This window comes from Lontra canadensis, unplaced genomic scaffold (genome assembly GCF_010015895.1).
Source record: "Lontra canadensis isolate GAN:19392208 unplaced genomic scaffold, GSC_riverotter_1.0 scaffold69, whole genome shotgun sequence".
Classification (NCBI taxonomy): Eukaryota; Metazoa; Chordata; class Mammalia; order Carnivora; family Mustelidae; genus Lontra; species Lontra canadensis.
This window is the reverse complement of record NW_022631063.1, coordinates 693,894-707,716: the sequence shown is the minus strand read 5'-3', so window position 1 is coordinate 707,716 and position 13,823 is coordinate 693,894. Positions and strand designations below refer to the sequence as shown.

The 13,823-nt window shown below is 37.8% G+C and overlaps 1 protein-coding gene across 4 annotated transcripts in view; it reads left to right on the top strand.

The window, feature by feature from the left end:
- KCNH7 (potassium voltage-gated channel subfamily H member 7) overlaps positions 1-13,823 on the top strand; it is a 482,562-nt gene that overhangs the window by 463,667 nt on the left and 5,072 nt on the right. For all 4 annotated transcript variants that reach the window (XM_032880309.1, XM_032880308.1, XM_032880307.1 and 1 more), the window contains 2 exons: positions 5,386-5,548; positions 9,899-10,091. In XM_032880309.1, coding sequence (XP_032736200.1) covers positions 5,386-5,548; positions 9,899-10,091 — 356 coding nt within the window. The remainder of the gene's footprint in view (positions 1-5,385; positions 5,549-9,898; positions 10,092-13,823) is intronic.

Below are 13,823 nucleotides of genomic sequence, written 5' to 3'. Positions count from 1 at the left end.
AATATGGAAGAGTGTTAATTATTCCTAAACATTGATAGGGTAAGAGGTTTTTGTGGTAGTGAGATTTAACATAATGCCACATAGAATATCGTGGGAAGGTCTATTGTAACGATTCTGACATGGAGTTGGGATTACTGAGTAGTTCAAGAGAGCTAACCAGTTAATTCTTATATATGTATAAGAACCTCTGTACCCACTCCTCACCCCCAACCCAGTCATTTTCTTGGCCAATATGGTAACAGTACAATAAACACCAAGAAGAATTTCAGTTTTCTAGGAATTATGAGCAAATGGGGAGAAATGCCCCTAAATAAATCATGCTCTTTACCTAACTCATTTAAACACATTTATTTAACATCTCTACGAGAAGGAATACACAAATATATGGGTTTTATTGTAGAAAAGATGCATGAGACAGGGAATGATTTTTGATTAATGTATGCAAATTTGGTCTAAAGGATGCAAAACAGGAAAAGGTAAGAACTATCACATGGAGGAACAATTAACTCAGCAAAACGGGAGCTAGAGCTGCAGATCTCATTAACTCTAACCTTTTTAGGTGGGTTCAAGAACAGGTGTGGGTCCTACTGCTTGGGTTCCAACCCCAGCTCCCTTTATTTGCTTTGTTCACTTGCTCCCTTTATGTCTTTGAATAAGTGACTTTGTTCACTTGCTCCCTTTTTGTCTTTGAATAAGACCCCACTAAGCTCAGCTTGCTCATCTTTCAAACAAAATAACATTTTCTAACCAACTAATTGATTGTCATTATTGAACAAGGTAACATGCATAAATCACTTTCTCGGAAATAAAATCCCTAACTCAGTTTAGTAGTTTCTCATAGATTTTATTTTGTAAGTTTTTAATCACTGAATGTATATATAAAATGCATATGTACAAATGGATATATAAAAATGTAGAGATAAAGAATGTATAGTCCAAAAAAATCAAAAGAATATAACAGAATTAAAAGGAAAATGGTCTTGGCCTGGCAAGATAGCAAAATTATGGCACCAAGTAAATAAATATTACCTAACTTTGTCACATTTATTTGACGTGACTATATCTGACAACAGTAGTTTATTGAATCTAGGATGTTTAGGCTTCACATTTTTCCAGAGTTACTTTCCCTATGCTAGCAAATCAGCTTTTGCAATGACCCCATATTGAAGTAAGCTAAGAATATATGCAAATGTTCTCTGGACAATTTAAAATCTTGATGAAGTGAATGAAAATAGTGCCTCATTTATCACAATGGAAGAATGGAATATTAGATGTGATTACCAAATGTCCCATTTTAGTTATTTATGAAATCGGATTCTGGGAAGTACTAAAAATAGGAAAAGGTTGTATTATGGAAGTCAGAAGTTCTGAAGAGCTCACTAAACCATCTCTACTTCTCCAAAAGTCAGCAGCATGTGGACATGATTTTTTAAAAAGTACTTTTTGTTGTTTTTTTCTTGAGTTTTGGAGTCTCAAGTGACAAGTTATTAAAGATGTATTTTGGGGACTTGACTTTACTTTGTAATGACTCTTGCTGACAGTGAGTTCGCATGCCCTTCATCTTGTATTTTTCTTGGCCGCTTCTTCCAATTATTTTTAATTAGCTATTCTTCATGCAGGGTAAAAAAAAAAAAAAAAGTATCCTAACAAATAATTTTAATATCTACAAATTTTTAATTTCCAAAAATATACAACTCAGTCCCTATTCAAATAATAAATCCTTACCTTGAATGAAAATGCATAGCTAAATATTCATGTCAATTGAATAAAATAATTGATGTCATACAGAGTTGACTAGTGTGACACATAGTTAACCTGGTTAATTAATCTGACCAACTAATGGAGAATTCTAAAACTTCATTCATGGTAAATTTTATCTCTTAATGATTTGTTAAGGTGACATATTATGGGATGTTCAAGAAATTGAATACTGTGTAGGGTATAGCTCCAGCAGTTGCAGGGCAAACTACTAAATCCCCACAAATTTTAGTTTAATCAGTAGGAAATTCCATTTACTCACATTCCTGCACTTGCCATGCTGAACCTAACAGAAGAGCACCTTTTTGGTAAAACTGAAAAGAAAAAAAGCAAATTAAGTGGATTCTGATCCTACTTAGCTTGAGGTCAAAAGTTAACTCTAGAAAAAAATGTGTACCCAGAGCACAGTAAAAGTTTACTTTCTCTTCATCCGTTTCCAGAAATGTGTCTTGCAACTATAGCAACATTTTCCAAGGCAACCAAGTGCAGATTCTTTCTGAGCTATATTTAGAAACTGTCTACAAGGATGTTCATTTTGATTAAGACCACTAACCAGGATTTCCCCTTTGAAGTTTTTTCTTCTATATTGCTGTTAAAACAAGCCAATCATGCATATCCAGACCTTAATAAAAAAGTAAATTATAATCAAGGAAGCTTCTGCCTAATAGTTTACATTTTATTCATTTCTGCTGAGAAGATAATCAGTTTTTTTTTCTAGAGTGTTAAAGAATATAATCCTACATAATTCATGCATGTGATTCACATTGTTATTTAAAAATCAATTTATTATATATGATTTGTGAACGAGAGAGCTGTTAAACATAGGCAGAAATTCTGTAAGCTTTCTTGACACAAAACTTCTGAGCATTATATGTAACTTCCATCTCACCAATTCTTACTGTCTTCTCTAAAGATTCCTATAGTAACCAGCTAGCAGGTGGCTAGACAGGGACAAGCACTGGCATCACCAAACCATTACATGTGTGTTCTAAATGTTTGGGATTGCTGCTCCAACATTGCAAACCTCCTGTACTAAGACATTATATTGTTGTTTTTCATTTTGAATGGAGTTACAAGTCTATGAATAGTAAGTCATACTTTCCAATGAAAATCTGCTGATACATTGCTCTAAACTTCAGCAATATCATTTTTCTATGTTCATTTTCATTTTGTTTTGTTTGGTAAAATCAAAAGGAATTATATTCTGTCCCTTTAAAAGACAAAAGAAAACACCAGTATCCCATAGGCTAAGGAAGCCTTCCTTAATCATGAAGAACCATTCTGGAATTCTTAACAACCCCTATGAGATCTGATAGCCATTTCTACAGAACAGGGAACCTTGACCTTCTGTTTTTCTAATGCTGTCTTTGGAGGTGCTAATTCCTTTGGTAGGGCTTCCCGCAGTTGAGGCAGCAATTGTAGGCACCTCATTAGAGAAATTTCTGTGGATTCAATGGTAAAGACATAAGGATAGAAGAAAGAATAGAGAGACTTTCTCTGTTTCTTGGAAAAAGGGGAGGTTTTGAGTTGACTGTACTTTGGGAGAAACTGCAGGAAAGGAAGGGACTGCAAGAAGCCTGCAAATCCTGCTCCCTATTTCTAGAATCATACCTAATCTTCCCAAATCGGTTACTTTCTACCCATTTTTTTAAATAGCTGAGGATATAAATTCCTTAACTTTACATAACTTTTGTCAGTGTTTAATCATAGCTAGTGTCCAAAAAAAAAGAAAAAGAAAAAAGTAAAAAAAGTTTTTCTATCAAACCAAAATCACTTTCTGTAATTCAAATCTATTTCCATGGAAAATGAAGACCAGTTTTAGATACTCTTTTCCTCCTACCAGCCCTCCCAGTGAGGAGAAGATGTCACTTCTTTATGTCTGAAATAAACTCCCAACTCCACTAGTATTTTTTCTAGGGTTTTATTTTCCAAACCTAAATCATTTTAAGCTCTTATGTGGATATGTAAAATGTAGAGGGTAAGAAAGCAGAAGAAAAGGCATCAAAGTATGATAAAAATGAGAGGAAAAGTAAGAGACTATATTTGCCCTCCAATATTGATAACTTACAAATACAGATTGTACAAGAAGCCAAAAATTAAAAGGAGATTTTTCAGCAGTATGAGAAATGATCAGAACCTTGCTACCAGATTCTTCAAGTGTGGGGCCTGAGTCGTCTTTGCCGGTAATTCCTCCACATTTAGCAGAGTGTCTCTGGCACATAACAGACCCTCAGAGCCTTTGAAAAGTGGACTCGAACAGATAAGCAGAATGTTTCAAGTATAGTGACATAAAAATATTCTAAATAAAAGAACCACAAGAAAGTGTATTGGAAATTAATATGAATATATGAAAGGACAGTGCAGAAGGAGCTACAAGGAAAGATAAAAACATGCAATAGCATCATGGGACTATAGGACCTTTAACACCCATGGCCATCTTTGATGGCTCTACTTTGAGTTAGGTTGGCTTAAGAAAAGCCCCTGAAAGTCAGAACTTTTCCATGGCTCTCTCCCTGGGCTCACTCTGAATCACGAAGTATGCTAATTATCCTGGGAGAACAGCCCCCAAAACCTTCAATCCAAGGCGAAGCCATACATACAACGATGCCTCAGAGGTATTGCAAGGTCCGTTCCAGACAACTGCAAAAAAAAAAAAAAAGTTACTATCACAGTAAAAAGAGTCAAATTTGTTCACACTGTACTGTAGTCTATTAAATGTGCCATAGCATTCTGTCTTTAAAAACAATGTGCAATGCCTTCATTTAAAAATACTGTATTGCTGGGTGCCTTGGTGGTTCAGTTGGTTAAGCAACTGCCTTCAGCTCAGGTCATGTTCCCGGAGTCCCAGGATCAATTCCCACATTGGGCTCCCAGCTCCATGGAGAGTCTGCTTTTCCCTCTGACCTTCTCACCTTTCATACCCTCTCTCACTGTCTCTCTCTCAAATAAATAAATAAAATCTTAAAAAAAAAAAAAAAATACTGCATCGCTAGAATGTGCTGACCATTATCTGAGCTCTCAGGGAGTTGTAATCACTCATCATAGATGACTGCAACAAATCTGTAATGAAGAAGTTTGAAACATTGCAAGAATTATCAAAATATGACACAGAGACAGTGAACAAGGCTGTTGGAAACATGGTGCCCATAGACTTGATCTTCAGGGGATTGCCACAAACCTTTGCTCTGTAAAAACCGGTATCAGGAGAAGGCTCCCTAGCTCACGGGTCAGAGCACTGGTCGTACAGAAACCGGTGTCTGTGAGGTTCAACAAAGCGAGGCAATAAAACGAGGTATGTCTATAGGAGCAAGATATGCTCTTTCTTCCCAAATCCAGAAGTGAAAATCACTGCTCTCTAATCTGCAACAAAATCGTATTCAAAGCTCACGACCGTCTCTATGTTTTTATTCATGTGAAAAAGGGCAGAGGAGGTGGCAGGGAGGGTGAGGAGGGTAGGGCTCAGTGGCCCGTTGGTGGTGGCCCCTGGACAGGTCCTCGAATCACTCTGGCTCTCTGGCTCCAGGGTTATACTCTGAGATCCTTTCCTGCTCATCTTGAGGATGTCTGTGTGTACTGATGCAAAGGGGCACCTGAAGAAGTTGATGTCCATCTTGGTGTTTCCCACAGACATCGCCGACACAAGAAGCTGGGAACATGCGCAGACTCAGGCTGACGAGTCAAGCCCCTCAGCGCTCCAGCGAGCTGCCTGGGGGATCTCGGAAACCGAAAGTGACCTCACTTATGGGGAAGTGGAGCAAAGATTAGATCTGCTTCAAGAACAACTTAACAGGTATAAGCAATGGTGAGGCAAAGGGAGGACATTACCCAGGCCCTTGGCTGGATATGGTTTTCCCCTTGCAACTAGCAAATTCCTACTACCATAATCTCATATATTTCACATATGCTTACTTATTTAAAATAAGACTAGAAGTTGACAGAATTATTAATCTGCGTTGCAAGGAGCATTTATTTAGAAACTTCATGATTCTGGCAACATAAATCCCATTTTTTCTTTACTTGTCATAAAATTAGTATATCACCCACACCAGCTGCTGAAGAAAACTCCTTTTTCCTCAGAATAATTCATATTTAGCTTGTTTACTAACACCCTCTTTGCATCCTGCTTTTACGCTTTTTGGTTGTTTCTGGTAACTTAGTTATGTGTTATGGCATTTTTTTTTTAAGTATAGACAAAATTATTTAAACATATAGTTATTCAGAAAGCTTCTCAATAATGTGATTGAATTAGAAATACCACAGAGTTGAAGCCCAGGTCTTCTCCACTTTTCCTCCACCGTTGATCTATACCCAATTGAGATGGGGAATAAATTTTGGTTTTGGGGGGATGGAATTCCTTAACCCAACTCTGTGTGGACTTCTTAAGATTAAATTGGTCGCTAAGATTCAGGAAAAAAAAAATGAATGAGTATGATATAGCTGTGTGAGTAGTACTTCATATGGGAGCTGACCTTGATTCAAAGGTAGCCTCCGGGTACACCACCAAGCAAGGCAGTGGTCACAGACCGAAAACTTCACCGATGAAATTAAAATGTTCAAATCACACGATTTACTAAACCGATGTAAAACATACAATGAGAGATGAGGAGAGCGAGAAGAGGTAATTAACACATTTCAAGCATAGCATAAAAGAAGCCCACTACAGCTGAATTCCAATGGACGCAATGTTCATACGTGCTGAATCACCCTGCCCTGAGGTGTGGTTACTAGGACCAGGCAGAGTTGAGGTTGACACAGAAGATCCACGGACAAAAAAAATCTTTCTATCCCAATGGCCCACACTTGCTCGTTCACAGAGATGTAAGGCTGGGTACACCTGGCCACAGCTGTGGCTTTCCATTTACTCTACTCAACAGCCTTAGGTTGTATTTGCTTTTTGTAAGTAAAGCACAGATAGAGCCAGAATGAGCCTCTGCTGTGTGTCACCTCTGGATGGCCACATTTAGGTTGGGAGGGCCAGTTCTCTCTCCAGAGATGACATGAGAATAATTCATCCTTTCTGTCTCTATCTGTACAAGCCACACTCTGGTTTGTTGCATCATATTTCTATTCTATCTTTGGCATGTCTTACAGGTTATGCACATGCTGTCTCTATGTAATACAGCTGAGGAATTCTGTCCACATCTAGCAAGCTACTTGCTTACTCATGATCTATACTGAACACATCCCAGGAATTTTGTGTATACCCCATAAGCTACTGGTTTACTTACTATTTCCTTAATGTTTCTTGTGTGTTTTATCCATGCTGTTTATTGTTTTAATTGTTTTTTTAATGTTTCTGCCAAAAATGAACAGTGTCAAACAATATAGTAAGCACATGAAATGTGTGTACGCACACATATACATTGCCATCACGAGTTAATCAGGAGTTGAAACAGACAGAATTAGAAAATCGACAAATTTGTGAATTGAAATAAATTTGTTAAGGTCAAACAAAGGTAGGAAAGTACTGCATGAACTAAAGATTTATTTGTATTTTTATCTTTTCATGGATTTTAATTGAATTTAAAATCTCCTGGTGATAAGGTTCATATCCCATTCCCAAATTTTAACTGCAGGTCTTGTCAAATTAAAACATATCTGAGAATATTAAAACAGCCTATCATTTTCTTAGAGTCAGTAATCCCTGGTTCAAGTTTAAGAACTTCCCATTATAATGCTTACTAATGGTCAGGGAAACCTATGTAGTTGCTTAATTGATACATTTGCTTTTTTACTCTCCCTATTATTTATGCCAAGTCACGTTGATCCTTTAGTCACAAGTTACATAAAACTGTATACTGTATACACATAAAAATTGATATGTGTGATCTCTGAACTTGAATTCTTTGATTTCTGTGACTTAGAGAAAATAACTGCCCATTTCTTTACTGCCAGTACATGGTGTATGTGTTCAACTTGTTGAGGAGCTATTAAAGTGAGTGAGTAAATGGGTGAATGACAGGGACAGCAGTGTTTTCTTTATCAAAACACTTGCAGTTAGCCTAGATTAGAGTCTTAACTCTGCTACTTCACTATGCACAGGATAACTGGGTCAAGTCATTGAAGCTTCTCCAGCCTCAGTTTCTATCTTTGACTCATACACACCTGCAAAGGTGTTTAAAGACTAACATATGATATATTGAAACTATATATGCTCAAGATGTAAACAGTTATAGTAGCAGTTAGGTAAAATCTGACAGGCAATGAACTTTACTTCTGTTGTTGGTGTTCCTCCTACTTTACATGTACTTCCTTTAGTCCTTTCTTCAGGACTAAAATTCAGATTTTAGGACCCCTTTGTTGCCTTGTCAGCAGTACCAATCATTGCTGCCAGGATAAGTGAAAGATTACTGAAAACATATGTTTTCAGTATGTCCTAGGACTGTTAAGTGTAAACTCCTAAGGACACACACATCTAAGACTGTATAATTTGCAATTGCCCATTATTAATAATAATAATAATAATTGTTACTTGATTACATTAGTTATTATTATTGTATGAAATTTTCCTTTCAGAAGTACAATTAAATCTCTCTTGACATCTCTTTTACCATCGTCGCAGCATCTGTATGTCCCTTGACATACTTCTCACTTTGACTTACTTCTGTTTATCTCCAATTTTTTCACAAATATTTTCTGTCCTAACTCCACTTGGCCTCTCTTGGATTTAAAATCCAACACATTACATGTTTACAGCACTAAGATCTCCAACATCATATTTTTTCCACTTTACTCCAGAAGGCAAAAGTATAGAGAACAAGTTTGAAGAGGACAACTCAATTCAAACTTGGACTTTGCAGAGTGAGAATCCTGGGACATTTCCTAGAGTTGGGTCTGTCCTATTTAGTGTCCACATTCTGTTCAAATATAGACCTGTGAATCACAACACCATTTTGTTCATTCAAATACTCATATTAAGTACACAATGCAAAAAAAAAAACAGATAATAAATGGTCTATCTTGAGTCATTTTTACTCCTGCTGCTTTTCTGCTTTAATGACCAATTAAACTATATGTTGGGTTAAAGGTCTACATAAGAAGGGTCCTTATATATTTATATGTTATGCCTATAGATATACATTTTTAGCGAAATCGTTAACACTTGGTTCTAAAACAGAGCTTCTCAAACTTTAATGTTCTTTGGAACCACCTGGGGATCTTGTTAAAATGCAGATTCTAAGGTCTGTGATTTTAACATTTTTGGTAAGATTTACCTTCTCCTTACAGCTTTCATTTGGAAACAAAATAGTGCAAATAAGTGAAGAGTTAAAGTTTTCTAAAGAGGCATATGGTCCTAATTTTCTGTTCTTATGCCCACAAAATTCCCTTTTTTAAAACGCTGTTAACACATGCAAAAAAAAGAGGGGGAAGTTAGTCCTATTGTATTTTGCTATTTTCCTTCGAATTTTACTTTAAAATGAGAATGAAATTAACAGACCAGTTGGCTCTTTATGAGATCTGGCAGGGAGAAATCATCAGACTGGCATTTTGCAAGCCAGATGGGTCAGAGAAGCAAGTGAACTTGTACATTTTGTCCGTTTCTTAAATACAAAAGTCCTGGAATTATAAATGAGAAAGGAATGGAAAAGGCATTTAGCATCTAACAGCACTTAATGATAAAGAATCTAACAGCACTAAAGGAATAACATGCAATCCTATGAATAGGAGAGATGCAAGGTAAAATAAAGGTAATGTAAATTTGAAACACTTAAGAAATTCCTTGACTTCCACACCCCTGAAAGAAATGTGCTGCCAAATCCATTTTTAAAGAATAAATAAAATGCCCACAAGAAACAGCAAAGCCTGATTAAAAAACAGATTACTGATTTAAAATAGTCTCAGTGTGTTTTACATTTAAAATCAGTAAAGATTGGTAAAAATGTCGTCTATTTCAACGGAGCTGCTTTTCTGTGAAGATCTTATTGTAGGTGCAGGAAAGCAACGGTGTTTATCAGAACCATTAGTGGGACACAGAAAGTGAGCATCAATCAGCCAGGAGAGAATCTCCGTGCTCCCTCTCTTGTCGTCCTTGTTTACAGCAGAGCTGTAGTTCTACTTGGTGGTGCTGAAATTTTCTCAAATGCTTTGCGATCCTGGACTGTTTTAGGATTATCTTCCCCCATTTGTGTCTGTCCTGCAGACTTGAATCCCAAATGACTGCCGACATCCAGACCATCTTACAGTTGCTGCAAAAACAAACCACCGTGGTCCCCCCAGCCTACAGCATGGTAACCGCTGGAGCAGAGTATCAGAGGCCCCTCATCCGCCTGATGAGAACCAGCCATCCTGTAGCATCCATCAAGACGGACAGAAGTTTCAGTCCTTCCTCACAAGTGAGTGTAGACAGTGTAAAACTGGAAATGTCTCTCTCTGGGGACAGCCTGAATCAGAATCGTCCGGGGTGCTGTGGGAAATGAGGTTTCTCATCCCCATCTGTTTCTGCTCGATTAAAATTGCTGGGAATAGCCCCTGTAATCTGCATTTAAGCCAGCTCCCCACTAATCATCATGTTCATTTCAAGTTTGAGAACAGTGGACCTAGAGGAATTTTTTTAAAACATTAGCAATTTTTTTCTAAGAAAAAAATTCTTTTCAAGAATCAATCTGCTTAAGTTTATATGTGGTAGAGCTTTCAAATCCAATAGCCCTGGGTCCAAAAAGCACTTCAGAGAAAGATCTGTCATTTGCTCTGGTGACAAGAGGCACTCTTGCGCAGGGTGTCTGGGAGGAGGGGGAGGAGAAACAGCAGCTGTCCAAAGACCTCAGGTTCCACGGCCAACAGACTGGTAATCTCATTTATGCCCCACACATGCCCAGAGATCTCTAAACTTTTCTCATCTCCATCATGGTAAGAGGAATATTAAGATGTCCTTTATCTTGCCTCTGAAGACCTCCAAGGCCTTTTGAATTATGTTAATATGAAAAGTCTAACTCCCTTGGGATCCCGCTTGGGAAATTACTCTTTATTACTTAAGCCCAATAGCCAAATTGCACGTAAGAAAGGTGGACCCAAGAGCAAGGATTTCCTAAACAATCTTGTAAAACTTTTTTAGAAGTTTAGAAATTTAGTGTAATATGTTCTGGGAAATGAAACTACATTAATAACAGGGAAATGTGCAGAAGGAAAACACTGCAATCTTTCTGAAATATGAAGTAGAAATTTAATTTCTCTAAGTAGTTTTGAATGTCTTAGATCTTGTAAAACCAGGTACTTTGTTTTCAGTGGATTTAGGTAATAGTTTCTGACCAAATGATTAAGTTTTAGAATATAGGTGAGGTTCATTTGGGTGGAGTCCAGAGCCCATGACCAAAAAAGAATTCTTGAGACATCTTTGGTGCAAAATAGTGGTTTATTAGAGCATGGGGACAGGACCCATGGGCAGAGAGAGCTGCTGCCCCAGGATGTGAGGGGTGGCAGGTTATGCAGGATGGGATTGGGAGAGGTAAGGAAAAAGGGAGGTTTCAATAGAACTTTCATATGCTAAAGAGGACCTATAAGATACTGGATGCCTTGAGGCCTTGTCATTGTCAAGGGTTTTCCCTCTAGCAAGATATTAACATTAAGATAGTTGGTAGATTCTTAAAGAATGTCACATATGTCCCACCCAGGAGTGGGGGTGGAGGAAGGTTTCAGGGTGTCAGCTTCTGCTTTGTACTCAACCAGCCTTCTGTTCCCTCATCATTCCCCCCTGAACACTTTTGACCTTTAAATCTTTAAGGTTATTGGAAGTGGATGGTCTCATCTTCTGTAACATCCTCCTGCTGAACAGGGGTGTAGAGTTGTCCCTACCTACTGGGGTCAACAGTGGTCAGTTGGGGAATGTGTAGGGGAGTTCCAAAAGACAGAGGCAGCTGAATCCAGGGGAGACTGCTCAAGTGATCTTCCTAAATGGAAAGGATCATCTGTGGAGGTTACGGCAGCAAAGGAGTTGACACCAGGTGGGGATACCTGGGAGAAAAATAGCAAAACATGATTAGTGTAACAAAAAGAAAATGAAGCTCAGATTAAGTTTGCTAGTTGACAAAAAACCCTTTTCCAGTCCAGGAGTTTAATCATTAAAGGAGAGAGGGACTGTTTAAAGGGCCAACTTGAGTATGTCAGAACCCAGAAATATTTTGTGATAATCTGGAACATATACATAGTATTTTGTTTTTGTGGTAGCACAACTTCCACCTTGTGTAGCAGTTAAAACATCCAATGCCATTCTATTTTGTAAAGCTGCTTCACATTTGTATTACCATATCATTTTAATAGAGAAATGCTACTTTGAGGATAATTTAGGTAAGAGCTTTCATGTGCCAAACATCCTCCAGTCTTAAAGAGGAACAAGATGGATGCTAGGTGATCATACTAATGTAACACAAACTGTGTCCACCATTGTTTAAATTGGGGAGATTAGCTGGAGTAGTGATGGTTTTAGTAATGCTTCCATGAATCCAGGCAAATTCTAAGGTTCAGCAAACTATCCACCCTGGAGGAAGCCAGGGCCACAGGTTAGTTCCACATATCCAGTGGGTTCCATTTGGAGCTGGCCATATGATGCCAGGTTGCCTTACCCAGTCTGTAGCAATCTAGTCAGTAGCCCAGAGTACTATTATTTGGGAACATGTTTAAACTAACTGTTATTTGCATTTTTAATACAAATACATTTGTATTTAATACAAATACATCTGGTCAACTAAAGAGTAAGCAAGATCAATAACCTCTGAACAGTTATGCTCTACAGAGAAAGAAGTACAGTGGTCAGGTTCAAGCATACAGGAAACTAGGTTTAAAGTGTGACAAGATTTAAGTATTATTTCTGGAATATCTGTAAGTATAGCCCAGTACATAGTAAGTTGGCCTCCATCATCCATTGGTGGCCTTTGGTTTCTAAGACATTTTGGACCTGATGTGAAGTCATTACAGTCAGGGCCTGTCCCATAGTGAGCTTTGAGGCTCCTTTTAGGAGGAGGGCTGTTCTATGCTTAGCTAAAGCTTTTGTTTGCAATTGTACCTCAGTAGGGGTGGCTTTTAGGATAAATATGACTAAGGGGTGAAACCATTAAGAAGCCCTTTGAGTAGTCCAGCCTTAACAATATCCTAATTACAAAAGATCACTGGCAAGTAGGAGTAAACTTGTCTCAGAAGAAAAGGGTATCCCCAAGTGTATCATCCAGTCCAATCATAAAGGAAGTGGAGTCATCCATGATCTCCACAAGTCCATAGTCAACCCTATGGAGTGGGGTATGCTCTGGCTTTTAGGGAATGATTTCACTATCCTATTCACACAGAATTGGTCAAGGTGATAGTTAAGTTATACACTTGTTGGGGAATCAATCCCATTTTCCTGTTGTTTAATCATGTGCCATGGGGTCCTGTTATTATCCCCACAGAATAAAAAGCAAGAAGATCATCTAAATGAGCTATTATGAAACTTCTCTGAAGTTTACCTCAAGTTGTCTAGCTTAGGTAAACAACAAACATTTAAAGACAAATAAATCTAGAATTTAACATCCACAAGGGTGTTATTAAAGCATAATTTTTCTCTCTAAAATAACCCTCATTTCCAGAGATAGCCAAATCAGGATGAATTTATTTGAAAAACAAGTCCAGTTTTAATAGACTTGGCCTAATTATTTACATAAGCTCAGCAAGAACAGTGAGTGATCATATAGATCTTTTAGAATCTGCTTTGCTGGAACTTCTTGTAAGGAATCTCTAGGTTGAACTTTTAGTAGCATCTCCGGGCCAGAAGCAAAGCCATGTACTTGCCATCAGACATGCCTGCAATACCTGTAGATTTGGGCAAATTCCTCCTCCTGAGGTCCCCAAGGTATCTTGAGGTTCCTGCACTTGCCAGGAAGTGAAATTCTTTACTCACCTGGTGAGGTTGCTGGGAACTCTGTAAGCAAGGTATCAGGCCAACAGTTTCAAGGGGCATTGTGGCTCCAGGTTTCATAAAGTCAACTTTAGTTCCTTAAGCTGTCTAGTCATATCTGAGTCTATGCATGTCTTTCTCAAATATGACATTCCAGTCAAAGCCTTGGTAAAACAACCAATGTTTCCAATAGTGTCCTATTACA